This window comes from Sebastes umbrosus, chromosome 6 (assembly GCF_015220745.1).
Source record: "Sebastes umbrosus isolate fSebUmb1 chromosome 6, fSebUmb1.pri, whole genome shotgun sequence".
Taxonomy (NCBI): domain Eukaryota; kingdom Metazoa; phylum Chordata; class Actinopteri; order Perciformes; family Sebastidae; genus Sebastes; species Sebastes umbrosus.
This window is the reverse complement of record NC_051274.1, coordinates 29,911,961-29,939,340: the sequence shown is the minus strand read 5'-3', so window position 1 is coordinate 29,939,340 and position 27,380 is coordinate 29,911,961. Positions and strand designations below refer to the sequence as shown.

At 41.8% G+C, this 27,380-nt stretch overlaps 2 protein-coding genes across 3 annotated transcripts; one reads left to right on the top strand and one right to left on the bottom strand.

The window, feature by feature from the left end:
• Positions 1 to 550: 550 nt before the first annotated feature.
• Positions 551 to 11,784, top strand: cdk16 (cyclin-dependent kinase 16). Of its 2 annotated transcripts, XM_037772692.1 has the most exons (17): positions 551 to 769; positions 1,747 to 1,941; positions 2,999 to 3,154; positions 3,658 to 3,776; positions 4,203 to 4,331; positions 4,506 to 4,562; positions 5,090 to 5,204; positions 5,350 to 5,444; positions 5,538 to 5,600; positions 5,944 to 6,067; positions 6,309 to 6,429; positions 6,685 to 6,782; positions 6,872 to 6,977; positions 7,237 to 7,279; positions 7,783 to 7,873; positions 7,968 to 8,042; positions 8,158 to 11,784. In XM_037772692.1, the coding sequence occupies exons 1-17, from the start codon at positions 562 to 564 to the stop codon at positions 8,193 to 8,195; spliced, it is 1,833 nt and encodes a 610-aa protein (XP_037628620.1). In that variant the 5' UTR covers positions 551 to 561; the 3' UTR covers positions 8,196 to 11,784. The 2 variants fall into 2 exon arrangements, with proteins under 2 accessions (XP_037628620.1, XP_037628621.1); XM_037772693.1 differs by lacking the exons at positions 551 to 769; positions 1,747 to 1,941; positions 2,999 to 3,154 and adding an exon at positions 3,282 to 3,286.
• A 6,519-nt stretch (positions 11,785 to 18,303) lies between these two features.
• Positions 18,304 to 25,585, bottom strand: LOC119489209 (alpha-tectorin-like). The gene is made up of 11 exons (XM_037771382.1): positions 25,540 to 25,585; positions 24,444 to 24,691; positions 23,372 to 23,528; positions 23,075 to 23,162; positions 22,935 to 22,997; positions 22,641 to 22,851; positions 21,498 to 21,618; positions 20,452 to 20,639; positions 19,980 to 20,134; positions 18,854 to 19,096; positions 18,304 to 18,614 (listed from the first exon to the last, which is right to left on the bottom strand). Exons 1-11 carry the CDS (start codon positions 25,583 to 25,585, stop codon positions 18,389 to 18,391), a joined length of 1,746 nt encoding a protein of 581 aa, XP_037627310.1. The 3' UTR covers positions 18,304 to 18,388.
• Positions 25,586 to 27,380: the final 1,795 nt, after the last annotated feature.

Below are 27,380 nucleotides of genomic sequence, written 5' to 3'. Positions count from 1 at the left end.
GTAAAATAATGTTAGAACTTGTATTACAGTAAATATATATTATTATAGTAAATATGTAAAATAATGTTAGAATACTTCTATTATAATAAATATCTATTAATATTGTAAATATGTGAAATAATGTTAGAATACTACTATTATAGTAATTATGTATTATTATTTTATATAAGAAATAATATTAGAATACCTGTATTATAGTAAATATTATTATTAATAGGTGAAATAATGTTAGAATAACTATTATAGTAAATATTTATTATTATTGTAAATATGTGAAATAACGTTAGAATACTTCTACTATAGTAAATATGTGAAATAATGTTCAAATACTTGTATTAAATATCTATTATTATTGTAAATATTGTAAATAATGTTAGAATACTTGTATTATAATAAATATCTATTATTATTGTAAATATTGTAAATAATGTTAGAATACTTGTATTATAGTAAATATTATTTTTGTTGTTTGTTTTTAAAAATGAACATATTATTTTTTATTTTTTATGATGACCTCATTCATTTATGTATTATGTGCGTGTTTATTGTTTGTATAATTAAATGATTTTAAGAAAACAGAGTACCGGGACGTGCTGTGACGTCACTCCCGGTGCTGTGAGTGTCTCCGTCAGGACGCACCGGAGGACCGGAGGAGGACCGGAGCAGCAGCAACATGGCTGCAGATTACTGGGAGCCAGAAAGACCCGAGACTCTGTCAGACTGAACCGAGCCGAGGACGACCCGGGACAGACCGGGACCAGCCCTCCCGGTGAGTCAACCACACCACCGAGCTCCGTGTGTTACCGGGGAAAACCGTTATATCCGTTATCCAAAGAAACGGAGAGAGAAACCCGCTCCGCTCCGCCTCCGCTGCTATTTATATCACACTGATGACATTTACTGCAGGACATAGACGGACCCCGTCCTCCACACTGATACAGTGAATACACAGTTACTGCAGGAATTAGACGGACCCCGTCCTCCACACTGATACAGAGGAAACAGCACGTAGACGGTACCACAGATCCAGGTACATAGCCAGGTGATAGCATGTTAACTGTCAGATAGTCTGTATTCATTTCACCTCGGCAGACCAGAACACAACACATAATACAAACTAAACACATCAATGGACCAGGTTAAATGATGTGAACTGGACCTGTTTAAAGGTCCCATATTATGCTCATTTTCAGGTTCATACTTGTATTTTGTGTTTCTAATAGAACATGTTTACATGCTGTAATGTTCAAAAAACATTTTATTTTCCTCGTACTGTCTGTCTGAATATACCTGTATTTACCCTCTGTCTAAAACGCTCCGTTTTAGTGCATTTCAACGGATTGCAACAGAATTGTGTTGCTAGGCAACAGCCTGGGTCCATGTTTACTTCCTGTCAGCTGATGTCATTCACATACACTGCAACAGGAAATAAACTGGGACACATTTAGAATGTTTACGTTTAAAACCGTGTAATGGTCTAAATATTGTATATTTGTGACATCACAAATGGACAGAAATCCTAACAGCTTGTTTCAAACGCACAATTTCTGAATACGGACTACTTGTATTTCTCAGTATATTGAGCGCTTTGATAGTTTAACAGTATATATAAAGCACTTAAACCTGCTTTATAATATAAAAGACATGAAAATCTCACTTTTTACGATATGGGATCTTTAAACGCTGTGAACTGGACCAGTTTAAACGCCGTGAAAAACCCTGTTGATTTCCTGTTTCCCTGTGCAGGTGTTGTCTGCAGGCTGGCTGCCCCGCCCCCCTTAGCGTCACGCCCTCCCCTGCCCCCCCGCCCCCCCCTCATGGAGAGGATGAGGAAGATCAAACGGCAGCTGTCACTCACCCTAGGGAGGGGAGGGGCCGGAGGAGGGGACAGGACACTGAGTGACACCATCAACCAGGAAGTGACATCACACAGTGACTCAGGTAACACACACACACACACACACACACACAAAGGATCAGGTGTGACCTCCATAGGGACACACCTGTGAGGTCACAACTTGAAGCATCACAGTGATGTTATGGAACAGTGTCACCTGACTCCTCCCTCTGATCTGATTGGTTGGTTGGATTTATGATTTTGATTGGTTGTCTGTTGAAACGATCAATCAGTCTGCTGCTGATCTGATGACATATTTCTTTTCTTTTTCTCCTTTTTTCCACAAAATCAACCAATCATCATCCCTCCATCACCCCTCCATCATCCCTCCATCACCCCTCCATCACCCCTCCATTATCCCTCCATCACCCCTCCATCACCCCTCCATTATCCCTCCATCACCCCTCCATCATCCCTCCATCATCCCTCCATCACCCCTCCATCACCCCTCTATCATCCCTCCATCATCCCTCCATCACCCCTCCATCACCCCTCCATCATCCCTCCTTCACCCCTCCATCACCCCTCCATCATCCCTCCATCATCCCTCCATCACCCCTCCATCATCCCTCCTTCACCCCTCCTTCACCCCTCCATCATCCCTCCATCACCCCTCCATCATCCCTCCATCACCCCTCCATCACCCTTCCATCATCCCTCCATCATCCCTCCTTCACCCCTCCATAATCCCTCCATTACCAATCCATCATCCCTCCATCATCCATCCATTACCACTCCATCATCCCTCCATCATCCCTCCATCATCCCTCCATCCCTCCATTACCCCTCCTTCACCCCTCCATCATCCCGTCATCACCCCTCCATCATCCCATCATCACCCCACCATCACCCTTCCATCATCCCTTCATCACCCCTCCATCACACCTCCATCATCCCTCCATCAACCCTACATCATCTCTCCATCACCTTTCCATCACCCCTACATCACCTCTCCATCATCCCGTCATCATCCCTCCATCACCCCTACATCACCTCTCCAACACCCCTCCACCATCCCTCCATCACCCCTCATCATCCGTCCATCACCCCTCATCATCGCTCCATCATCTCTCCATCACCCCTCCATCATCCCTCCATCAGAGGTGATGTCACTTCGAGGTTCTTCTGGAGGTTTGAAGGTTCGAGGTTCGTCTTCTTCAGTTCAGTCTCTTCTTCAGTCGTACAGCAGCTCACTGAGGAAACCTCGAGGCCTCGGACGCAGCCTGAGCTCCTACCTGAACCACACCGCACGACTGGGTACTAATACTACAAATACTACCTGAACCACACCGCACGACTGGGTACTAATACTGGAAATACTACCTGAGCCACACCGCACGACTGGGTACTGATATTACAAATACTACCTAAACCACACCGCACGACTGGGTACTAATACTGGAAATACTACCTGAACCACACCGCACGACTGGGTACTAATACTACAAATACTACCTGAACCACACCGCACGACTGGGTACTGATATTACAAATACTACCTAAACCACACCGCACGACTGGGTACTAATACTACAAATACTACCTGAACCACACCGCACGACTGGGTACTAATACTACAAATACTACCTGAACCACACCGCACGACCGGGTAGTAATGCATGATGGCCAGGTGTGGTACATCCCCCACCACGGGGTGTACCGCAGTGGCAGCCTTCTCCAGTCACTTCACCCCTCGGTAAAAGGTACCCCTGTTATGTACTGTGTTCATGTTCTCTGTGTGTATGTTTGTGTATTTTCAGAGATCGTCCATGAGGATGTAAAGATGAGTTCAGATGGAGAAAGTGATCTGGTGTCTTCTTCAGACGATGTTCCGAGTCCAGTTAAAGTGAGAATGAGAAACAAGAAGATCTCTACAGAGGTACACACACAGTAACACACATACTGTATACACAACAACCCACACTTACGTTGGTTTATTACACGGCCGTGTTGAATACTCGATTCTGATTGGTCAATCATGGCATTCTACGGTCTGTTTTTTCTTTATAGCAGACCGTTGCTATGTATAACAGACCGTTGCTATGGGCGCAGTTCTGATGTCGAATTCTGGCGGACCGTTTTTGTGTCAAATTATTGATTTCTTCAGTAAGTAGCCGTGTAATAAGCGGGATAATGTACAGCTAGCGGGTCATTGTTACGTCTGGAATGCCCTGCTACCTGCTGCCCCGCGACCCGGCCCTGGATAAGAGGAAGAAGATGGATGGATGGATGGAGGGGTAATTAACGCAGTAAGAATTATGATCTTAATGTCTCTCTCTCTCTCTCTCTCTCTGTTGTGTTTCAGGACATTAACAAACGTCTCTCGTTACCGGCTGACATTCGTCTTCCAGACGGTTACCTGGAGAAGTTTAATCTGATTGGTCCGGCTCTGTTCGAGCAGCCAATCAGCAGACGCCTGCGCAGAGTGTCTCTGGTATATCTACCTGCTTCTACTCTTCCGGTTTCTATTGTATTCTATTATTAGTATTTGATGTCTTCACAGATTATATTAACCATCTCCTGTCTGTCTGTCTGTCTGTCTCTCTGTGTGTCTGTCTGTCTGTCTGTCTCTCTGTCTGTCTGTCTGTCTCTCTGTCTGTGTCTGCAGTCAGAGATTGGTTTTGGGAAACTGGAGACGTACATCAAACTGGACAAACTGGGAGAGGTGAGGACTCACCTGACTGTGTTGATGTGAACAGACCAAACTGTTTGAATCGAACCCTCTCTACCTATCTGTCTCACATGTCTTCCTCTCACCTGTCTCCCTCTCACGTCACTCTCTCTCACCTTTCTATCTCTCACCGGTGTCTCACCTGTGTCTCTCTCACCTGTCCCTCTAAATCTGTCTCTCTCACCTGTCCCTCTAAACCTGTCTCTCTCTCACCTGTCCCTCTCTACCTGTTTCTCTCACCTGTCCCTCTCTCACATGTCCCTCTCACCTGTCCTTCTCTACCTGTTTCTCTCACCTGTCCCTCTCACCTGTCTCTCTTATCTGTCCCTCTCACCTGTCCCTTTCTACCTGTTTCTCTCAACAGTCCCTCTCTACCTGTCCCTCTCACCTGTCTCTTTCTCTACCTGTCTCTCTCTCTACCTGTCTCTTTCACCTGTCTCTCTCTCTACCTGTACCTCACACCTGTCTCTATTTCTACCTGTCTCTCTCACCTGTCTCTCTCTCTACCTGTCTTTCTGCAGGGGACCTACGCTACAGTGTATAAAGGTCGCAGTAAACTGACTGATAACCTCGTGGCTCTGAAGGAGATTCGTTTGGAACATGAAGAAGGAGCTCCGTGTACTGCTATCAGAGAAGGTACTACAGTACTTATGCTGTACTGCAGAAGCGATACCACAGTACTATAGAGTACTACAGTGTACTATAGCTGTGCTGATCAGACTGCTAGCTCCCCTAGTACCTGCGTGCGTGCGTATATTAATGTGTGTGTGTTCTCCCTCAGTGTCTCTGTTGAAGGATCTGAAACACGCCAACATCGTCACGCTTCATGACATCATCCACACACAGAAGTCCCTCACACTGGTGTTTGAGTATCTGGTGAGAGACACACACACACACACACACACACACACACACACACCTTGATATTTGGTGTATTGAGCCTTTAATCGTGTTTCTTGTGTGTTTCAGGACAAAGATTTGAAACAGTATCTGGATGACTGTGGAAACATCATCCATGTTCACAACGTCAATGTGAGAAAACCTGTAATGTACCTGTCAGTACTACCGATACAGCTGTTTGTATATATTTATTAGGGGTGGGAAAAAAAATCTAAAAAGTTCACAAAAATCACAATAACGAATTGCAATACTTAAAAATCGCAATACATATCGATTCGGCACATAAGTATCGTGATAGTATTGAATCGGGAGATGGGTGTATCGTCCCAGTCCTCATATATATACAGCAGTTTACAGATTACATATCACTGACTGACATGGCATCATTGACGCTGATATAAGACGTGACATGCTGCTCACCTGATGTTTACCTTCACTCACCTCTCATTCAGCTTACCGTTTTTTGTCTCCTCAGCTCTTTCTTTTCCAGTTGCTGCGAGGTTTGTCGTACTGTCACCGGAGGAAAGTTCTCCACAGAGACCTGAAACCCCAAAACCTGCTGATCAACGAGCGAGGAGAGCTCAAACTGGCTGACTTTGGTGAGTTTACTGCGTCTGTTTACTGCTGCTTTTTAGCACAACATGTTAACGTGGACAGTCTTGTGTGTGAGAATATGAATTCAAATGGTAATTTAAGATGTTACTTTTGTTCTTGTTGTGGATGAACTGAATTGAAAACTGCCAAATGAATGTAATGTAATGTTGTGATGTTACTGAAGGGTTGTGAACACAGTGATGATGTCACTATAATGATGTAACTCAGGTGTTGTGTGTGTTTCAGGTTTGGCTCGAGCGAAGTCGATCCCGACAAAGACGTACTCTAATGAGGTGGTGACGCTGTGGTACCGACCGCCGGACATCCTGCTGGGCAGCACCGACTACTCCACTCACATCGACATGTGGTCAGTACTGTAGTTTTGTGTATATATACTGTATACTGTATATACTGTATATATATATATATATATATACAGTATGTGTGTGTGTGTGTGTGTATATATATATATGTATACTGTATATATTTATGTATTATACCATAATTGATCAGTTTTCCAGAGATCCAGACTCTAATGACCTGTCTGTCTCTCTGTCGGCCTAATGGTCTGTCTACCTGTTTCTCTGTCTCTCTCTCTGTCTGTCTGTCTGTCTGTCTGTAGGGGTGTTGGTTGTATCTTCTATGAGATGTCGACAGGTCGACCTCTGTTTCCTGGTTCCACGGTGGAGGAGGAGCTTCACTTCATCTTCAAACTCCTCGGTGAGAACCAATCAGCTTCTGTTATTTCTGTTTATAGAAAACTGTGTTTTTTGTGTGTTTGATGTATATTGTGTATATTTCTTGTGCAGGTACTCCCTCAGAGAAGAGCTGGCCTGGGATCAGTTCTAATGACGAATTTGTGTCGCACAATTACCCTCAGTACCGAGCAGAGAGACTGAGTAACCACACTCCCAGGTACGCAACTGTACCGCACAAAGGTACACATTTGTACCGCACACAGGTACACTACTGTACCGCACACAGGTACACTACTGTACTGCACACAGGTACACTACTGTACCGCACACAGGTACAGGTACACTACTGTACTGCAGAAACTTGGCTTAAGTTGACTGTGTGTGTGTGTGTGTGTGTGTGTGTGTGTGTGTGTGTGTGTGTGTGTGTGTGTGTGTGTGTGTGTGTGTGTGTGTGTGTGTGTGTGTGTGTTGTTCAGGCTCAGCAGTGAAGGAGTCGACTTGTTGTCAAAGTTCTTGCAGGTCAGTAAACATCTCAACGTGTTTTTTTCTGGTTTCTGTCCAGTTCAGAATATGAATTATTCTATGAATAATTACTTTAAAAAAAATAAAAAATAATAATAAATAGATTAATAATAACAAATAGAATAACTCTAAATTGTAATGTATAGTAATAATAAAATAGAATAACTCCTAATAATAGTAATAATAATAAATAGAATAACTCTTAATAGTAATGTATAATAACAATAATACTAATTTATAATAATTATTAATAATAACTAATAATAGAATAATAATAATAATAATAATAATAATAATAATAGAACAGTGATTTTAAGATCCTTAAACTGAGATGATGATTTAATGTTCATGTCATGACGTTTAGTCGTCTCATTTAGCCACTTGTTAGAAACCGCCTTTTTTAAGACACATAAAGGCTTCAAAATTCAGTAGTGGGACATTTACTGAGGTGTCTATTGTGTTGTTTTCTTCATACGATAACTTTTTTATTTACACTTCAGTTTGAAGGGAAGAAGAGGATCTCAGCAGCGGAGGCGATGCATCATAATTATTTCAGTAAGCTTGGAAGCAAAGTGGTAACACTTCCTGACTGTAAGTTTAAACACGACCTTTGACCCCTGTTTTTAATCCATAACGTCACTGTGTACTGTGACATCACAAAATCACTCACTGAATGTTGTTTCAGCAACGTCCATCTTCAGTCTGTCAGAGATTCAACTGGAAAAAGAAGCAATCAGACCGACAGTCACACCTGATCCAGGTAACACGCACACACACGCTCACGTTTGTCTTACTATCCTGGTGACACATGATGCTGTTTGTTGAGTTTAAATACATTTTCTATTTAAAATAAAAACGCCTTTTTTTCTGTTCAGCAATCAGTCCGGCCAAGAGGCGGAGTCTACTCTTCTGACATGATCATGGAGGCGCGGTCTGGTCTTCTGACATCATCGTGGAGGCGGGGTCAGAAACAAAGGGAAACTGAAAGAAAAGGAGGTGATGATTTTTTTTTCTCTGGAGGAGTAAAACAAAAGAAGAAGACACTGAAATTATTGTTAATCAAGAGAAGAAGAGAAGAGAATGGCAGCCTGCTGTCTACACAGACAGACAGACAGACAGACAGACAGACAGACAGACAGACAGATGCAATAATGAATCACAGCAGCCATCTGACCAATCAGTTAACAACAGATTCATCTCCGTACATGAACGGATGACTGAGTTAAAGCTTATTGAACAGAACAGATGTTGGAGTGAATTCTGTCTTCCACTTTCAGATTAAACACATAAGACTTTGTTGTCATGGAAACAGCTGAATACAGGTGTCAGCTGTGTGAACACCTGCAGTGTCTGCAGCAACACTGTTAAAGTCCATAAATAACTCGTCATTAAATTTGAACTGCACTGAGTTCAAACTTTATTTGTTTAAATTTAAAAGCAGAACCAAACCATCGAAGAGAGTTCATCATCAGTTCTCACAGGAAGTGGTGCCGACAAACAGATTGATTTCCACCTGTTTTATACTATCCATCCATTTTGCTTCCTCTTATCCGGGGTCGGGTCGCGGGGGGCAGCAGGCTTAGCAGGGAACCCAGGCGTCCCTCTCCCCAGCAACGTTTTCCAGCTCTTCCTGGGGTACCCCGAGGCGTTCCCAGGCCAGACCAGATATATATCTCTCCAGTGTGCTCTGGGTCTACCCCGGGGCATCTTACCAGCTGGACGTGCTCAGAAAACCTTTAAAGGGAGGCAAATTGCGTCTCTGCAAAGAGCAGAGACGCAATTCTGAGAGCCCCAAACCGGACACTCTCCTCCCCCCAGCTTCGCCTTGAGATCCTGTCCATGAAAATCACAAACAGGATCGGTGATCAGGGACAACCCTGGTGGAAGCCAACACCCCACGGAAACGTGTTTGACTTTGTGCCGAGTATACAGACACAGCTCTCACTGTGGTTATAAAAGGACCGAATAGCTATTAGCAATCGTAAGCCTTTTCCAAGTCCACAGAACACATGTTGACTGGATGGGCAAACTCACATGCCGCCTCCAACAGCACTGCAAGGGTAAAGAGCTGGTCCACTGTTCCACGACCAGGACGGAATCCGAATTGTTCCTCCTGGATCCGAGGTTCGACAATCAGTCAGAGTCTCCTTTCCAGCACCGTAGAATAAACTTTCCCGGGGAGGCTGAGCAGTGTGAACCCCAATTGAAGCAAGCCCTTTGGTCCCCCTTTTTTAAAAATGGGAACCACCACCCTGGTCTGCCATTCCACAGGCACTTTAGGTTGCTGCCACGACGGGCACCGACGACCTTCCGACCACAACTCCTCGCAGCCGCTTCCACAATGGAGGCTTTGAACACGACCCAATCAGATTCGATGTCCCCAGCCTCCCCCCGGGATGCGCAAAATAGTCTTCCTAAGGTGGGAGTTGTAGACCTTGCGGACAGGGGCCTCAGCCAGACATTTCCAGTTCGCCCTCATGACACGTTTGGGTTTCCAAGGTCTGTCTGGCCGCCTCCCCCGCCATCTGATCCAACTCACCACCAGGTGGTGATCAGTTGGCAGCTCCACTCCTCTCTTCACCCGAGTGTCCAAGACATACGGCCGCACATCTGATGATACGACCACAAAGTCGATCATCGTTCTTTGGCTTCGGGTGTTCTGGTGCCAAGTAAACTTATGAACCGCCCTATGCTTGAACGTGTTTGTTATGGTCAATCCATGACTAGCACAGAAGTCCAACAACAAAACACCACTCTGGTTCAGATCAGGCAGGCCGATCCTTCCAATCAGCCCCCTCCAGGTTTCTCCATCATCACCCATGTGAGCGTTGAAGTCCCCCCAGCAGAACTATCGAGTCCCCAGTCGGCGACTCAAAGAGACTCTAAGAGACGCCAAGAAGGCCGGGTACTCCGAGCTGCTGTTTGGTGCATAAGCACAAACTACATTCAAAGACTTCCTCTCAGCGACTCGTAGTATCATAGAGGCGACCCTCCTGTTCTCTGGGGAGAACTCCAACACAGCGGCGCTCAGCCGGGGTCTGGTGAGTATCCCCACACCCACCTGGCGCCTCTTAACCTGGGCAACTCCGGAAAAGACGGGAGTCCAGCCCTTCTCCTGGAGTTTGGTTGCAGAACCAGAGCTATGCGTGGAGGTGAGTCCAACTATATCTAGTTGATACCGCTCCACATCCTGCACCAGCTCCGGTTCCTTCCACGTACCTAGAGCCAGTCTGCGATGCTGGGGATCAGCACACCTAGATCCCCACCTTTTCCTGCCGCCCGGCTCACACTGCACCCGACCCCAATGCCTATCCCCTGCGGGTGGTGGGCCCAAAGGGTGGCGGCTTCATGTTGATCTTTCGGGCTGTGCCCGGCCGGGCACCATGTGCCAAAGCCTGGCCACCAGATGCTCGCCGGCGAGCTCCCCTCCCAGGTGTGGCTCCAGAAGGGGGCCCCGGTTTCCTTTTTCCGGGTGAGGTTCCACAACTCTTTTGGTGCAGATTCATAAAGGGTCTGTGAATCGCTTTCGGTCTGGCCCCTCCTCTGGGACCACTTTGCCTTGGGAGACCATACCAGGAGCTAATGCCCTCGACAACACAAGTCACTGGGGCACACAAACCCCTCCACCATGTTTAAGGTGGCGATTTATGAGGGATGAAGGGTGTTTTATACCTGTTTTAAGTAATACATTTACAGTACAGTACTATATTGACAGTACAGTACTGCATTGATAGTACAGTATTATATTTACAGTACTACATTTACACTTAAGTGTTATTTATTATAAAACCGACTGAAAAACTTTTGTTTGTTCAAACTGAAATCCACGGAGAAAAGAAAAAGAAAAGAAACTTTGACTGTTTTTATTCTGAAATTGTGAAATTAGTTTCTGCTGTTCTGCATGTGTGTGTCGTACACTCAGACTGTATGAAATACTGGTAATATATGTACTAATACTGTAAAAATACAGTGATACTGCAAATATATATACAGGTATACTGTAAGTCTGCAGTAAACAGCTGTGAGCTGTTTTCTTTATACGTGCTCTTTATCACAGATCATTTTATTTTAACAGGATTTATTTTACTGGAGGTCAATAAGTTGTTTTTCCCACCGACTGTCGGGAACCAGGAGAGGACGGTGTGATGTCACCAGAGCCTCAGTGACAACCACTTATCGGAGGTCAAGGGCGGGGCTTATCGGTGGTCATGGGTGGGGCTTATCGGTGGTCATGGGTGGGGCTTATCGGTGGTCATGGGCGGGGCTTTGCCAGCAGATTGTCAGTTTCAGATGGTTTGATCTTGAGAATCTCGTCACTTCAGATAAAGTGATTTCTCTGAAAAACATCTTTTTAGGATTTTGTTTTTCAGGTTGAGGAGCGGTAATATTTTTTTAAACAAACTGATGTTGTTGCTGATGTGAACTTTTATTTTTTAGCTGTGAAGAAATATTAGCAATAGAGAAATATTGATCAGAAGACAATAATGATTGATCAGTGTTAATAATGATTCTTTAATCTGCTGTAAAGGTGACACATATGTACACGTTTGTATGTGAGAGGTTAGAAATATACAGTGCCCTAAAAAGAATGCATGTTTTATTGATTATCAGTGGATTCATTTGTTGCTGATCAGCAGAGCTCTTTAATGTCAAACTGAAAAATACTAAATAATTGATTCCAGCTGTGTTCGATCCAAATATGTATCAAAAACCACCAGACCTTCACCAGGAGTCCGCTGTTCATGTCCCGTCAAAACCGAAAGTCAACGTTGATTTATTTGTCACGTAACTTCTGTACTCAAGTTACATCACTTCCGGTGTCGCGTAACCACTTCCGGTGTGGTGTTACTTAACTATGATCTTTCCTCAACCTAACTACGTGGTTTTCTTACCTAAACCTAACAAAGTTGTTTCCCGTGAAGATGTAAGTTTATTTTAAAAAGACTGGAGCAGAAATTGGCGCTGGACATTCGTAGAAAAACTCACGAAAAATTTGGAACATTACAAGAACATTTCCAAAGTGTTAAAAATCTGTCAGAGTACAGAAACAAGAAAATGTCAGTGTGAAAATCTCTGCATTCAAGGATTTAGTGGTTGATATGTGAGGGATAATGTACAGCGAGCCCGTCATTGTTGTGAAATAAACCCCGACAGGGCGATGCCGCACTCCGACGCGAAGGGGTTTATTTCACAAAAATGACCTGCTAGCTGTACATTATCACGCTTATTACACGGCTACTTAAGAAATCAATAATTTGAGTCTGACATCAGAGCTGAGCCCATAGCAACGGTATGTTATACATAGCAACGGTCTGCTATAAAGAAATAACAGACTGTAGAACGCCATGATCGACCAATCAGAATCAAGTATTCAAAAAAATAATAACTTGAAGTAATTTAGGTTAATGTGTGACTTTAAATTATCTTTCTGTTGCTCAGCGTGAAAACATTTAATTTCATCCACTGACACTCAAAAAGTGATGAATTCGCCCTCAGAGAAGAACTGGAGTTTCTGACTTCACTGTGTTTGTGATGTCACAGGGTGGGGGGGGGCGGAGTCAAAGTGAAGCTTCAGTTAGCCATGATGGTGCTTAGTTGATGATGAATGTAACGACACACCGTTGATGTGGGCAGTAGTTTACAGTAATAACGTGTACAGAGTTCTTGATTATTACAGGTTAGTTTTAATCTGTAGTGTTGTGTTCCTCAGCTGCTCTTCGACTATCTGAAACTAAACGTCTCTTCAGGTCACTGGTTCATCTGGATTTTTGTTTTCAGGAACAGGAACTGATGTAAAACGTATAACCATATTCTCTATGAGAGAGACAGATTCTCAGCTGAGGGAAATACATGTTAGAAATGTAAACTAGTTGAGCCGTAACGTTCGTAATGCCACCGAACAATAACATGCAGTTACAGCGGCGCGTGTCATCAGGTAGGTTAATATCATCCGTTTTACACTGCTGCTGTTGCAGCTAATAGAACAGATTAGATTAGATCATTGATTGTATTCATCACAGATAATCAATCAATACAATTAATATCACGGTCGGCATTGAGTGGTTAAATAAATACATGCACTTATGAATTTACACAGCGAGTGATGTGCTGCCAGCATTCCTCTCTGGCCTTATTTTTGCTGTTTTATATTCTTCATAGCTCTCCGTTATAACAACCTGTTCCTCTTGACTGAAGTAGATTGCGATATTAGTCTCGTTTAGAGTAAAACAAACTTTAATGAGCTGTGGGGGGGAAATGGGTTAGTTTGTAGTCCACATGGATCCAGATGCTGTTTTCTCTGCTTTTGCAAAAATGAAAACGCTTTTGTTTTGGTCGACGACACCACACCAAAGTTATCTGCAATATACTGCACTGCATGATGGCACTCTTCCAGATAACTTCTATGCTGTTTATTCTTTGAATATTCTTCCATCTACCAGGAAAGCACTGCGACGTATCTGATGCTATAAAACTGATCTGCATACTTGAAATATCAGTCCAAGTATGGAAAATAAAGTATATCCTATTGTGTACAATTATGTTTACTACATGTATTCTGGATATGTTTAAAGTATATAAATATACATTAAAACTCTTTATTTATTATCAGCGATGGTTGGTTGTTTTTGTGTTTACCCCTGACCCCTCATCATTTATTATTATTATTCTATACTGCTGGTAGTTTCATCTATACTAAGACATCATAATTTATTATTATATTCTGCTGGTAGTTTAATCTATAATAATACATCACTTATTATGTACTGCTGGTAGTTTAATCTATAATAATACATCACTTATTATATACTGCTGGTAGTTTAATCTATAATAATACATCACTTATTATATACTGCTGGTAGTTTAATCTATAATAATACATCATTATTTATTAGTGGATTAGATTCTGTTTTAATAATCCGAATCTGCAAAGAAACTAAAGCTGTCAGATCAATGCAGTGTATTAAAAAGTACAATATTTAAGTACAGTACTTGAGTAAATGTACTTAGTTACAGTCCACCACCTTTTTGGAGGAAAATATTTTACTGTTTACTTCCCTACATTTATTTGATGACTTTGCAGATTCAGATTATTTATACAAAATATAATTAACTGATAAATTGTTATGGAATGAAAAGTTAATGCATCAATAATTATAATCCAATAATATAATATATAATATATAATATTATGAAATGGGACATTCTGTATAATGACTACTTTTTCTTTTGGTACTTCAAGTATATTTCGATGCTAACAGTATTTGTACACAGTGGTATTACTACTTTTATTTCAGTAAAATATCTGAGTACTTCTTCTTCTACTGTTTATTTGTACGTTTGTGATAATTTTTGACAGTTTTGAACTGTCCCACCAGCCGGATGTTTGAGGAGGTTTGAATCACCTCTCTACCTGTCGGATGTCTTAATATAGGCTGATCTACAGCTACAGGTGAGTGTTTGAGCTGCTTCACATCTCCTCACGAACCTTATCAAACATTATATGAAGCGTCTGAAAGCAGAAACATGAGATTTAACCGTGTTTTCACCTTGTGTGTCGCTGATAACTGAAGAGTTAATGAATCAGCACAGATGTTAACATGTTAATTACAGCGTGTTTTTACCTGTAAGCTCTTTAGTGTAGTTTGTGTGTTAAACTGGACTCTGTTACTGTCTTTAAACTCTATTTTCACTTAGCTCACTTCACTTTTGTTGCATTAACCTTTTAATTGTCCTATTTAATAAGTCTCTAATTAGTGTTAAATATCATAAACTGAAGCAGCAGTGGAAGAAATACTCAGATCTGATACTTAAAAGTAGTAATATCACAGTGTAGAGATACTCTGTTCCTGCGTTCAATGTGTCTTTATACTTGTACTCCACTACATCTACAATATTTAACAATATTTGACTCCACTACATCTCAGAGGTAAATATTGTACTTTATACTTGCTATTAGAAACATTTACTCTCCATCTCTGAAACGTTTGGCCGATATTGTAGCTCACTAGAGCCTTGAATCACAGTTTGTCATCTCAAATGTCTGTGATATCTGGATTCTGGCACCCAACAACACAGCAAGATGACAATTTAGATGTGTAACTTTAGCCCACTGCTAGTGTTAGCCTCCAGTCTTTCCTTTGTTTTGCCTCCAGCTAACACCGTGACGTCATCATGACGTTGACACAAAAAGGGTCTATAACCTTTAGGCTTTAGTCAGGAACTGAAGAATCACTGAAAAAACAACCAAACTCATCTGTCTTTTACCCACATTCCCGTTTTACCTTTTTTTTTATTTTGTGGATGCTTAAAAACAAACAAGACAATGAAAGAGAAACAGCTCAACAGATGGACGTTTCCTCAGACTGAACATCTAAACCTTCTCCTACAGCTGAACAGTGATGTTTTTCTTCAGTGAAGGAAACTGAAGTGACGTCTACAGCTGAGCAGGAACTGAGTAATGTGACGTCATATCCGTTCCGTATCCATCAACCAAAACAAACCAACCGGCTGTAGCGAGCCAAAACGAAAAAGTAGAAAACGGCGGAGGGTCGGCGTGGATACGACCTGCACCCTCACATGTTAAATCCAAAGTGGTAAACACTACACATCCAGTAAAGTATATATTTGACTTCAGGACATCTCTGACTACAGACAACTTTTCTTTTACATCAACTTTTTCCCATGGTCTTGTGTAAAAAAAAAGTTAACGAAAATCGCAATAAACACAATATTGAATCGCAATACTTAAAAATCGCAATACATATCGAATCGCCACCCAAGTATCGGGATAGTATCGAATCAGGAGATTGGTGTATCATCCCGGTCCTACAGTTTACAGTAAGAGTTCTTACGATGTGTTCAGATACGATAGATGTAACAACGTGGTTATATTTAAAATGCAAACCTCCACCGTGTTAAGTAAATAGTATTGTTTAGTATAGTAGTAGTATAGTGATATATTGATTATACAATCAGTCCCAGGAGCTCAGTATCAGTGTTTCCTCCTCCCAGTGGAACCATCAGGACAACTGGACTGAATCTTGATTGGGACGAAGCAAAAGTCTGGAATCATTCTGAAGGTCGACAGCCGGAAACAACCTGAGAAGAACAAACTAGTGTTACCCATCAGGCTTTTCTACAAACCTGCAGAGCAATGATCATTTTTAAAAGTGACATTTGTTGCTCTTCGTTCTGAATTCAGCTGACCATCAGAGAAAAACCTTCCCGTCTGCTGAACGTAAGATCCATTTCTACAATCATTCTTAAGGCCCTGACACACCAAGCTGACGGTTGGCCGTCGGACAGTTTGGGGCCGTCGGTGAGCGTCTGTCGGTCTAGTTTTTTCCGCTGTAGTCTGCCCGTGTCTGAGTTTTTTCGGCCGATTCAGCATGTTGAATCAGCGGCGGAGCTCGTCGGTGAGAGAAGTCACTCTGATTGGCCGAGAAGAGAAACGGAAGTGAGGAAAGCAAGCCAACGAGTAAAGTCAAGAGGAAAAACACAGAAGGCTCTTCTCATTTTTCATCTTCATCTCATCTGATCAATCCAATACACGGATATTTTCACAACCACATGGCCATCTGGAATGAAGCTAAGTGGTGAGTGAGAGTGGTGTGAAAATGGTCGACAGACGCCGCTTTGTTTCATGTACGTATCATGACAACGGCTCGTATATCTGCCATCCTCAGTTTTCCGGTTTCCCTTTTTGAATGACGAATACAGACTACCGGTGTGGACAGTTATTTCCTCTCACGCAGGCGCAGAACGTACGTGTTATCTGGCTGTTGGCTGTAGTCTTTGCGGTGTGTTCGAGTGCAACTTCTTGGCCAAGACAAAGGCGACGTGAGGCGACGCAACTGGTGGCTTTCGTCGCAGCAAGTTGTTCGATGTTGGGTTGGTGTGTCTGGGCCTTTAGAAATGACCATAGATCAACAAGTGGCTCCTACCCTCATGAAGAAGGTAAAGAACCTGCTGAAAGAACTTCAAACTACGTGTTTCAGTCAAGATTTATCTGTTAGCTTTGCCTGGTTGGCTGGACAGTTTCAAAGGTGAGAGTTCACCTCAAATGAACTCTGCTGAAGGGCTAAATTCACCTGGATCATCACTAAGACCAGGACACAGAGACGATGGCTGGGTTCTCATCTTCAAATAGAGGCCTGATGTATCTCCGTCTGCGGCTTCTTTGCTGGCATTTCTGACACAGTTAAAAACAGAGACAAAAGTTTCCTTCAGTATCAAAGTAATTGTTGTTTGTACATTCATGTGCACACTGCAGACAGGAGCTGATCACAGATCAGTCAGCACTCGGTTAATGGACACACTTAAAAATACAGGGCTCAAGTTGTAACTAGTAGTACTGGTATTAAACTGTAGTTTCAAAACATGGAGTGTGATTATCCCCCAAATAGACCTTTATGTTAATAGCACCCTTTCCTGTTAGTAACCATGATGAGGTGTTTTGTGGGCGGAGCGTAAAGTGGAGGCAGAATAATTCTCTGAACACGTTAGTTAACGCTGGCTAGCAAGTATTGTTGGCTTGTTTTTGAAACAGTGGTTGAAAGAAATACTAGTTTCTCTCAAATGTTCTGTCACTCACTCTCCAGGATCACGAGTGTTAGTTGAGTAAGTTAACATTAACCAACGGGACCAGATTAGCCGACCTCTACGCTGCTGCCAGACTACTTCAGGAGGAGAAGACGGCTGGCTAACGTTAGTTAGTTAGTTAGTTTGGATGACTATAGTTAACTATCCTTCAGTTAAGTCAGTCAAAAACAGAGTCGTACTATATCGGCGAAGTGTTTCAGAGATGAAGAGAAAGGGTTGCTAATATTTTAGCCTTCTGCTAACCACAGCCAACGGCTCACGGCTACGGTTAGCAGAAGGCTAAATATTAGCAACATTTACTCTCCATCTCTGAAACGTTTCGGCGATATCGTAGCTCACTAGAGCCTCGAATCACAGTTTGTCATGTAAAATGTCTGTGATATCTGGATTCTGGCACCCAACAACACAGCAAGATGACATTTTAGATGTGTAACTTTAGCCCACTGCTAGTGTTAGCCTCCAGTCTTTCCTTTGTTTTTGCCTCCAGCTAACACCGTGACGTCATCATGACGTCGACACAAAAAGGATCTGTAGGATAAAGACGAATAAATCGATATGTGTTTGTTGTACCGGCACACAGCCGGCGTCGCTCTTCAGACACAGCTTCATCTTGCAGCTAAGGAAGATGCCGCTGTTGCTCCCTTGGAACTGGAACATCTGGAAGGTCAGCGTGGTTCCCCCCTTTCCGTCCTCCACCACCTTCACCGAGCTGTCCTGCGGGTTCCCACAGCTGCTCAGAGACAAGAACACAACACAAGTGTGATCTCCTGTAATCTACATTCAGAACATAGACATGTTTTAACATCACTCTTCAAACTGTTGGGAGTTTAATTTACAACAAGACATCATATTTTATAAAGCTGTCAGGTAAATTAGTGAAGTAAAAAAATACTCAAGTAAAGTACAAGTACCTCAAAATTGTACGAAAGTGCATACATTAGTTACATTCCACCACTGCCTACTGCTCACCCGCCTATGACGAGGTCGTATCTCAGATTGTCGCCCTGTGCGTTGTCGTTGGCCCAGCAGTTCTCAATCACCAGGGTGATGATGCTGCCGTCTAGGCCGCCGGTGTTTAGGTTCATGTAGATGGTCTGGTCCGTCTGGATCCCGTCAGAGAAGTCGAAGGGTGTAGTGCAGGCGATGTCGGTGCACATGCTCAAAGACACACTGTAATTCCAAGATCCAGATTGGATCTGCTGCAACGCTTTGCTGCGGAGCATGAACACACACACACACACACACACACACATACAGTTGTGTTTCCATCACTTTAGAGCATTACAGCACTTACATCATTTCCTGGAGACTAAACCAAACCTTAAACCAAGTCTTCACCTTAAATGTAATGATTTACGTCCCCACAATGTGAGTAATACACACACACACACACACGTCCTGGAGAATGACACCAAAGAACGTACTATATTGATAAAAGTGAAAGTCAATTTGTTGTTCCATTGCAGCATCATCACCCAGCAGCAGAGCTACGCTTCGCCATTTTGGACTGAAAGCGACTACCTCACGCCAGTAAAACGTCCGCCTACAAAGTGCCGTACAAAAGTAAAACTAAATTATTTCTATTCTATTGTCATATTTAATATCTCTACTGAAATGTCCTGCCTTGAACAATAAAATATTCTAAATATGCATACAATTCTAACTATTTACTTATTTATTTATTAAACATTTTTGCCCAGCTGCTTCCCAGAGGAGCATAAAGTGAGCGATGGACACAAATGGAAGTTAGAAAAATCCATGTCAAGGACATGAAAAAGTTCCACAGACCATGGATGTTTAAGAGGTTGTGTCCTGTGATTTTGCCCTGTGTGTTAGTAAATAGCCTACAACTACATTAAATTATGTTTATGTCATGCTACTAGCACTACTAGCTACTGGCCGATAGCCGGTTGTTTGGAAACAGAGACGTTAATACATCCACCACGGTACAGGCTTACAGCATACAGCCTATTGGTGTATTATAAGATAATAAAAGTGATGAATTGAACGCCCACAATATATGTGGAAAAGGGGTGTATAGTTATTTAAAGAAGCTGTGTCTCAATAACGTGGTTAAACATGTTGAACTACTCACCCTCCTTTCATTTTGAAGGACAAGGCTCTGACGTCTGGCTGGCGGTAGAAGCAGGAGAAGTCGATGTTTACCAATTCTTGGCGAGAGAGCAGAGCAGACGCAGAGCTGTTGTTTGACTTGATGGTGTTTTTAAAGATGATTTTGTCGTTTGAGGCCTGCAGAGTCAGAGGAATTCAGATGGTGTTACTGCCTGATGTTAGAGGTGCAGGAAACTTCGGTCTGCCTCAAACAAAGTGCTCGTCGGACTGTAATGGACTACATTTTTATTGACTGCATTTATATTGCCATGAATCATACAAACAAGCATAACAGAGCACTTTTTCAGGCAGTATCTCCTGGAAAACATCAGTGTTACGCTCTGTTGTTGACTTGAAAACTGATGAAAGTGTTGAGAATTATAAAACAGAGAAAGGAGACTTCAGATTCCGACAAGCACTTCGTCGGAGGCCTTTATTAGAGGAGAGACGCCCACCATCATCACTGTGCCACAGGGTTTGCTGTTGTTAAAGCCGAAGGTCACCATGTGGGTCTCTTCATCCATCTGACCTCCGCAGGTTCGGTCGTTGAGGTGTAAGGCGGAGTGGTTGATGCCTCTTTCTGCCAGGAGACAACCAGCCAGGGAAACTGAAGCAGAGTCCTGCCCGCAGACCGTCGGGTCACCTGAACGCCAGGGCAGACAGGTTAAACACATGCAACACTGACATCTGAAGGTGTTTCTCAAGGAAGTATTCTGGGCCCTATTCAGTTCTTTTATACCTGCTCCCTCTGGTATGAGTCAGCATAATGTCAAATGTTACGCAGATGATACACAACTGTATATCTCTGTTTACAGCTCTTTGAATGTTATTACCTCTCTCACTGACACCAATATTTGGTCATTTTCTTTAAATGAATAAAAGGGATTCTACAAAAGTAGAAAGACAAGTTACAGATCTAGGAGTGATTTTAGACTTTAACTGTTTATTATCTTAGGAAAATCACCAAAGTTAGACCATTTTAACTCAAATGAATGAACCTGAAATGCTGATACATGTTTTCATTACAAGTCATTAGATTACCGCAACTCTCTTTTTACCAGGATACCTAAAAAGTATTTAAGAAAATTACAGTTAATTCAGAACGCCGCAACCAAAATCAAGACTAAAGAGCGACTGCCTTTCCTTTTTTGTTCCAACAAGAACTGATTTTCCACTGCCTTTCTTTTAGATGTTCCTCATCTTCCCCAAAAGAAATAACATTATTGATATAAGGGGATATTATGACTTTGAGCATTCACAACAATTAATTAATAGTGACCTTTTACATCTGTGTCTGAATGGACGAGTTTCATATTGTTTACTGTTGTCTGTATTATACACAGCTCACATTCTGGTCTTTATAAACAAATGCTGTTTGTATGTAAAAAACAAAGTCAATAACAAATGAAAAGCATCTAAAAATTCTTAAACGTTGTGCAACAATTTCAGGGAAACTTAACTTGTGAGGTCAGTGATGCTGCACAGAGTGAAACAGTCTTACCTAGAGCGTCTCTCGATCTGTATTTGGAGGCAAAATTAGCCCGACAGAGGCAGGCGGGTCGACCCGTGATGCCTTGGCCACAGAACTCGTGAGCAATGCAGAAGGTGTCCTGACAGAAGCCCTGAGGCGGCGCTACAGAGGGAAACAGTTTAATCAGCAATAGTTGAATAAACTCACATATGTGACCAGAAAGAGTGAAATTCTAAAAAAAGATATATAATTCATTTAGGACATAACAGTGCCCATATGGGGGTCGTGTCTCGATGGTAAGCCTTGATTTGCGAAACTCTGGCTAGATGGTTGAGGTTAGGATAGGTCTAGGGTTACCATCTAGACACGATCCCGTGTCTTCGTGGTCCTTTTGAGTCTCTTCGTGGTCATTTTGCGTCTCTTTGTGGTTGTTTTTAACCTCTTTGTGGTCATTTTGAGTCTCTTTGTGATTGTTTTAAGTCTCTTTGTAGTCTTTTTAAGTGTCTTTGTAGTCATTTTGAGTCTCTTCGTGTTCATTTTGAGTCTCTTTGTAGTCATTTTGAGTCTCTTTGTGGTTGTTTTTAGTCTCTTTGTGGTCATTTTGCATCTTTTTGTGGTTGTTTAGGGCCTCTTTGTAGTAATTTTGAGTCTCTTCATGGTCGTTTTGCGTCTCTTTTGCTTGTTTTGTGTCTATTCATGGTTGTTTTGTGTCTCTTCGTAGTTGTTTTGTGTCTCTTTCTAGTCATTTTGAGTCTCTTTGTGGTCATTTAACTTTATTACTCCTTTCATCCGTGACTAAGGCAGCGCAGACCAGATCCACTCCTCCTGTTCTTACCTTTCACAATAAAAGCCCTACACATGTAATATGTGAATATTTCGTATTTTCCTGTTGTATATTCGTCACGCCCCGGTCTGTAAAGGCCTTTTGTCTGATTTTCAGGACAAACAGGAAAGAATTCCGGATTTGGGACAACTGCTCGTAATTTAGGACCGTACATGTTCACCCTAAACTCGCATTAAACATGTAATAACAACATTCAATACTCAGACTTCAGTGAAACCTGAACCTGTGATGAAACTTTATGAAATCCTGACCTGATGTGAACAGTTTAGTAACATCATTCAACACAGACAGGTTATAAAGGTTATAGACAGTAGAAGACAGGGATGGACGTGCTTACAACATCTGGCCTTTGCCCTCCAGTCCTCCAGCGTGTCATTACTCATCAGGCTGCAGGCTCCGGCGTAGGCCTCCAGGAACTGACAGTTGAGACCGTCCACCGCCGGGTATCTGCACAGCGTGTCGTTGCAGGCAGTGATGTAGGGCTCTGGGTCGATGTGGCTGTGACAGGAGGTGAACGGCGCCTCCTTCAGGAGATTACAGCTGTTGTGGGAGATAAATTAATAATATATATGTGTGTTTTATGGATCAGAGGAGAGTTTGTGTTCAGGTGTGTCTCTGCTCACCGTTCAGTCATCTTGGTGCAGTTGATCCGACTGTCAGCAGGTTCACTATACAGCATCTCACAGCTAGGGGGCGAAACACAAACGGTGAATGTGATGAAGCAGCAGTTAGTGGATGTTCAGGTGGTGAAAAGGTCTCTTACCTGCCGGAGCTCAACTCAGAGATCTTCAGTTCACTCAGAGGGCTGCTGGAGTTCACACATAAGCCCTGCAGGCCGACCAGTCCTGGTCCTGTAGCCAGACACAGTATGTCAATACCTCCACATGCACACTGGTCCCTATAATGACTTGTCCTGGTTTGAATCATATTTGGGATGTGATACAGAACATAAACCTGGGTATTCATCTCTCTGTATGAATTATAGTCACATTAATCACATTAGCAGGTTTTTGACCTCTCAACATCCCATCAGTCATCACTTTCTTATATTTTTCTTCACCTTTACTGTGGATCTGTACGGTGGTGCCGTCAAAGAAGACAGTGGTGTCGTAGTTGGAGAGTGACACTTTGGCGGTGACTCCGTTTATGTCCTTAGAGAGCTCCACGCCGTGTTCCGTCTGAGGCGAGCCGCTCAGGCTCAGCGTTGTGTCGTTCACCTGCAGAAACAGACATCACATACACAGCTCAAGCACAGTTATATCTGAGCCTCAGAATCCCTCCAATGAATCGCTGTAAAAGTGTTAGAACTAAAAACACTCTTAACACAGGACTGAGAGTGATTTATAAAGCAGAAGGCTCTTCGTGGTCGTTTTGCGTCTCCTGGTGGTTGTTTTGGGTCTTTTTGTGGTTGTTTTGAGTCTCTTCGTGGTCGTTTTTAGTCTCTTTGTGGTCACTTTGTATCTCTTGGTGGTCGTTTTAGTCTCTTTGTGGTCGTTTTGTATCTCTTGGTGGTCGTTTTGGTCATTTTGCGTCTCTTTGCGGTCGATTTGAGTCTCTTAGTGGTCATTTTACGTCTCTTTAAGGTTGTTTTTTTAGTCTCTTTGTGGTCGTTTTGAGTCTCTTTGTGATCATTATACGTCTCACTAAGGTTGTTTTTAGTTTCTTTGTGGTCGTTTTGCATCTCTTTGTGGTCGATTTGAGTCTCTTAGTGGTCATTTTGAGTCTCTTTGTACTCATTTTGAGTCTGTTCGTAGTCGTTTTGCATCACTTTGTGGCTGTCTTGAGTCTCTTTGTGGTCATTTTGAGTTTCTTTGTGGTCGTTTTGATGTCTGTGATCATTGTATGCTGATTTTAATCACAATAACTCTGTAACGCTTTACACAATCCAAAACTTAAATTACATTTGTGATTGATAATTCTCAGAACTGGAGACGGTTAATTTTAATTCTGGCTAAAATGACCCTCCACAGCAGATGAGCAGGTCGTAAGTGGTCAACGAGGGTTGTCTGAAATGTAGAATTCAGTATCATCAGCAGCTCATGTGAGGTACTTGACATTATGCTGCCTGTTGAATTGATTCACCGAGAACATTTTTAAACCTTGGTGTGACCTTTAAACTGACTGTAGCTTACTTGTACTTTTCCGCCTTGTCCCAGTTGAATGTCAACAGCTGGCGCGTCTAGACGCAGGATCACATGGTCCAAGAAACTAACATCTGTGCGGCGCCGTTCCTGGAAGGTGGCCAGCAGCTGGAGGCCTGGACCTGACATCAGTTTGTACGCACAGCGATCCTGGATAGTTCTAACTTGGCCGCTGAAATCGATGACAGTGGGGCCGGTCACGGTGCACGTAATGTTGGTCATACTGATCGAACTTGCACCTGCAGACATGGTGAAAGTTCAGAAATAAAGTCAGTCAGCTGGAGCTGAGATGAGAAATAAAGTTAAAATTTTATGAAAAAAAATCTTAATATTTCAAGGAAAAACTCACAATATTTTGAGATTAAATTTATAATCAACTTTCTAAGAGAAAGTTGCAATATTTCAAAATCTAAATCGTAATATTGAGAGAATGTTTCAAGATTAAAGTCACAATTGTTATTTTATAAAAGTGGTGATATTTATAGATTAGAGTCTTAATATTTAGAGGAAATAATGACAAGAAAAAGGCGTAATATTTTCAGAAAAAGGAGATTAAAATCTTACTTAAAAAGGTGGATATTTCAAGATTAAAGTCCAAATGTTTCAAGTTTAAGCTCTTAATATTTTTAAATTAAAATCATAATATTTTTATATTAAAGTTGCGATATTTCAAGAAAAAAAACAAAACTGTAGTACTTTAAAATACAGCTTTGTTCTTAAGGTCATAATATTTCAAAATAAAAGTTCTGTCTCAAGATTGAAATCGTAATAATTTGAGATTAAGGTTGACATATTTTAAGAAAAGAAGTCTAAATATTTTGAAATTTGAAAATGTTGGACAAATGTCATAATATTGCGAGAAAAAGGTTGTACTATTCAGAGAAAAGAATTATTCCACATAAAGTCAAAAGCGTAATTATTTGAGATTAAGGTCATAATATTTCAAGAAAGAACTAATATTTAGAGGTTGAAGATTTTAATATTACCACTTTATACTGCACATGTTACAACATTTCCAGAGCTATGAGAAGTCATTGTGAGTGTAGATGGTGCAGGTGGAGTTGGATGAAGTCAGATGTGTGTTTACCTGTGAGCTGACTGAGTGCAGCCAGGTAGAGCAGGAGGCAGAGCATGTTGGAGGAGGTCAGTCAGCTGACGGAGAGCTGCAGGAGACACAGTCAGACATGTTTGAGTCATGCTAAAACCATGCTAATGTCATGCTAACAAAGATTAATGTCAATATTTTGAGATAAATTTTGGAGATTAAAAGCTGTAATATTTTTGGAAAAAAGTAACATTTTGAGAACATATCAGAATACATGATTATTATTAATGATATAAGAATTAATATATATAATTATATATTTACCTCCTCACAGTGTAACTTTATCAGTAAGCAGTACACTTCATGTGTTTGTGTTCATAGATAGCTGTTAACTGGCTGCTAAACTCTTATTGTTGTAACTAAACTGATAAAGGTCAGAAGTTCTTCTTCTTCTGGTGTTTTTGTTTTTGTTACCAAACAGCTCCAGGTGCATCTGGGTTTTAATTGAAATTACCTAAAAATCTCTTCATGGTAACATCAGGATCAACAGCAGCAGTGAGATCAGGCAAAAACTAAAATCTCTTTGAAACCCTGTTTTTTGTTGAAGACTAACAGGTCAGACGTGTCTGAAACACCTGCAGTCATTGTAATGACCTGTTGGTCTCTGTAATGACAGCAGCAGCTGACAGGATCCCTCAAACTAAAGAGCCCAAAAAAACAGACGAGGAACGAGTCTGACGAGCATCTCTCAGACATTCAGCCGTCAGTGTTCCTTCAGCTCAAACCATCGTTAGGCAACTTGGAACTTTTTCCACAGCAGAGAGGACATTAATAGCCTGTAACCTGGAGTATGAACCTGTAAGGACTTGTAAGGACCTGTCAGGACCTGTAAGGAACTGTAGCGACATGTCAGGACCTGTCAGGACCTGTTAGGACCTGTAACGACCTGTCAGGACCTGTTAGAATCTGCAAGAACCTGTCAGGACCTGTTAGGATCTGTAAGGACCTGGAGTGTGTTTGAATGAACTGATAAATATCATCTCCCAGTAATATGAAACATGAAGAGCTGCAGACTGTGTCCAGCTCCAGTTACTCAGTTAGAGGATCAACACCAGTCCATTAGTGACACTGACTAACTCCTGAAACTGAAGGCTGGTTTTAAAGCAGCAGTTTGTGTTTAGTAACAAAAGTAAAAGATCTGTTTCTGTTATAAACATTAAAACTATTTCAACTAAACAGTTCCAGTATTAAACTGAATGATTCTCCCAGTCCAGCCTGATTAAAGAGTTTTAAATAAACATTTTCTATTTTATACATGATGATATTCAGGATTCTAGCATTCTCACAATATTTATGTATTTTACCGTGAAAGAAATAAACAGAAACAAACAAAAAAAAGAAATCAAAAACAAAAAATCTCCACATTCAGAAAACTAATATATATATATTTATCTGACAACTTTAGTTACTTTACAAATAAAGATTTTTTACACAGAAAACACATGAAGAGTTTATGAAATCTGATGTTAAGTTATAAATTAAAGTCATTTTTGTTGTCTCTCACCTTGTGCAGGTTGTGTGGACGTTGAGGAGACGGACTGGTCTTCTGTGTTTTCCTCTAATCTGTAACGTCTCCACCCGACAGACACTGATGATGTTCGCACAGATTCCTGTCATGTTTTGACTCCTCAAACTGGTTCAGTCTCTGTGATCTACTGACTGTTTGGAAAACAATTCAGTAATTATTTGACATTTCATGCAAATAAGCTCAGACAGATTACCTTCTGCTCAGTGGTGGAAGAAGTATTCAGGTCCTTTATTTAAGTTAAAAGTAGTAATACAGCAAGGTACACATTGTGGTTAAATTATTATTAGCTAAATGT